This window comes from Nicotiana attenuata, chromosome 5, assembly GCF_001879085.1.
Source record: "Nicotiana attenuata strain UT chromosome 5, NIATTr2, whole genome shotgun sequence".
Classification (NCBI taxonomy): domain Eukaryota; kingdom Viridiplantae; phylum Streptophyta; class Magnoliopsida; order Solanales; family Solanaceae; genus Nicotiana; species Nicotiana attenuata.
Genome location: NC_031993.1, coordinates 45,315,722 through 45,318,879, shown reverse-complemented (window position 1 = coordinate 45,318,879; position 3,158 = coordinate 45,315,722). Strand labels below are relative to the sequence as shown.

General features: G+C 50.7%; 1 protein-coding gene across 1 annotated transcript; it reads right to left on the bottom strand.

Moving 5' to 3' along the window:
* Positions 1,305 to 2,825, bottom strand: LOC109226175 (RNA-directed DNA polymerase homolog; the record flags this gene model as incomplete). Its single annotated transcript, XM_019390970.1, has 3 exons — positions 2,759 to 2,825; positions 2,469 to 2,659; positions 1,305 to 1,724 (listed from the first exon to the last, which is right to left on the bottom strand). Coding segments are annotated over exons 1-3 (678 nt in total), but the record flags the coding sequence as incomplete, so codon positions are not given.

Genomic DNA, 3,158 nt, shown 5'->3' with positions numbered 1-3,158 from the left:
GGTAGTCGCCACCGGAATGAAGTGGGCCGACTTGGTCAACCTATCCACAATAACCCACACTGAATCAACCTTCCGCTGAGTCCGCGGCAACCCAACCACGAAATCCATGGTAATGCGCTCCCACTTCCGTTCCGGAATGGGCATCTGCTGAAGTAGGCCACTGGCCTCTGGTGCTCATATTTGACCTGCTAGCAATTCAAACATCTAGCAACATACTTCACTATGTCCTTCTTCATCCTCCGCCACCAGTAGTGCTTTCTCAAGTCACGATACATCTTCGTGGCACCCGGATGAATGGAATACCTCGAACTGTGGGCCTCCTCTAGAATCCTCTCTCTCAAACCATCAACATTAGGAACACATACACGACCCTGTAGCCGTAACACACCATCCTCGCCAATAGAGATCTCCTTAGCACCTCCCTGAAGTACCGTCTCTCTGAGGACCGCCAAATGTGGATCATCAAACTGTGGGGCCTTAATCTGCCCCAATAACGAAGACTGAGCAACCACACATGCTAGAACTCGGCTGGGCTCCGAAATGTCCAACCTCACAAGTCTGTTAGCTAAAGACTGGATGTCCAAAGCTAATGGTCTCATCTCGGCAGGAATGAACGCCAAGCTACCCATACTCTCCGCCTTTTTGCTCAAGGCATCCGTGACCACATTGGCCTTACCTGGATGATAAAGGATGGTAATGTCATAATCCTTTAGTAACTCAAGCCACCTGCGCTGCCTCAAATTAAGATCTCTCTGCTTGAACAAATGCTGCAAGCTGCGATAGTCGGTGTAAACCTCACATGACACACCATACAAATAATGCCTCCATATCTTGAGAGCATGGACAATCGCCGCCAACTCTAGATCGTGCACAAGGTAATTCTTCTCATGAACCTTCAGCTGACGTGAAGCATATGCAATAACTCGCCCCTCCTGCATCAATACACATCCCAAGCCAACGCGAGAAGCGTCGCAATACACTGTATACATCCCTGAACCGGAAGGCAATACAAGAACTGGTGCCGTAGTCAAAGCCGTCTTGAGCTTCTGGAAGCTCTCCTCACAATTATCGGACCAACAGAACGGGGCACCCTTTTGGGTCAATCTGGTCAGAGGTGATGCAATAGATGAAAAGCCCTGCACAAATCGCCGGTAATAACCTGCTAACCCCAAGAAACTCCTGATCTCGGTCACTGAAGTAGGACGTGGCCAACTCTGAACTGCCTCAATCTTCTTGGGATCCACCTTAATACCCTCCCCTGACATTACATGCCCCAAGAATGCTACTGACTCCAGCCAAAACTCACACTTAGAGAACTTAGCATAAAGCTGCTGCTCTCGCAAGGTCTGAAGCACTACTCTCAAATGCTGCTCGTGCTCCCCCAGGCTACGTGAGTATATCAGGATGTCGTCAATGAAGACGATGACAAAAGAATCAATATAAGGCCTGAACACCCTATTCATCAGATCCATAAATACCGCTGGAGCATTAGTCAAGCCAAATGACATCACCAGGAACTCATAGTGGCCATATCTAGTCCTGAATGCGGTCTTCGGGACATCTGAATCCCGAATCTTCAACTGATGATACCCTGACCTCAGGTCGATCTTAGAGAACACCCTAGCACCCTGCAGCTGGTCAAACAAATCATCAATACGGGATAATGGATACTTGTTTTTTATGGTGACTTTGTTCAACTGGCGGTAATCAATGCACATCCGCATAGTCCCATCCTTCTTCTTTACAAATAGCACTGGTGCACCCCAAGGCGATACACTGGGCCTAACAAACCCCTTTGCTAGCAACTCCTCCAACTGCTCCTTCAGCTCCTTCATCTCCCTAGGAGCCATACGGTACAGCAGGATAGATATAGGCTGAGTGCCTGGAGCCAAATCAATACAGAAATCAATATCACGATCCGGAGGCATGCCAGGAAGATCAGAAGGAAAAACATCGGCGAACTCTCGGACTACTGGCACTGAATCAATCGTCGGAGACTCTGCGGTGGTGTCTCGAACATAAGCTAAGTAGGCCAAACATCCCTTCTCAACCATGTGTTGAGCCTTCAGGAAGGAAATGACCCTGCTAGGTGTATCCACAGTGGAACCCCTCCACTCCAATCTCGACAACCCTGGCATCGCTAGAGAAACAGTCTTGGCATGGCAATCTAGAACGGCGTGGTATGGAGATAACCAATCCATGCCCAGAATAACCTCAAAATAGACCATATCGAGCAACAGGAGATCTGATCTAGTCTCAAGACCACAGAAAGTAACCACGCAAGATCGGTAGACCCGGTTCACAACCACAGAATCGCCCACAGGAGTGGACACATGAACAGGAACACCCAAAGGCTCAGGAGAAATAGCCAGGAAACGAGCAAACAAAGATGATACATATGAATAAGTAGACCCTGGATGAAATAATACCGATGCATCACCTGTGATGACGGCATCTGAGGCCAATGCATCTGGCTTGGCTGTGAGAGCATAGAATCTAGCTGGAGCACCGCCTGTCTGGCCTCCAACTGACTGAGTAGCAGCTGTCTGACCTCTCCCTGTCTGGCCTCTACCCCTGGAACGACCTCTACCAATCTGCTCTCCACCTCTAGGCGGTTGGACCGCTGGTGCTGGAGTCATGGGCTGCTGCCCCTGCTGTACTGCCTTGCCCCTAAGCCTGGGGCAGTATCTCCTCATGTGGCCTGCGTCCCCGCACTCAAAACAATGTGGCGCGGAGCACTGCTGTCCGGATGGCTGACCCTGAATACCAGAAGGCCCACTAGAAGAAACCTGAGTAGCCGGCGGGCGGTAAGAACTCTCCGGCATAGCACTGAAATAAGGACCGGAAGACTCCGGAGGACCTAAATACCTATTGGACGAACCCTGAATAGCTGGCGAGTGATAAGAACTCTCTGGCATGGCGCTGAAATAGGAGCGCGCTGGAGCACCTCGAGCCGGTGGTGGTGCTGGAGCTAGGGGCCTGCTGGGCTGACCCCTCCCAAAGTGACCTCTGCCCCTGGCTGGGGCACCTCTGAAATCTCCTAAGAATCTGGCCCTCTTATCCTGCTGCATCTGCTCTCTACCCCTCAAACGGTAGCCCTCAATCCGGCGGGCAATCTCAAGTACTAGCTGATATCCAGTGCCCATCTCTACCTCACG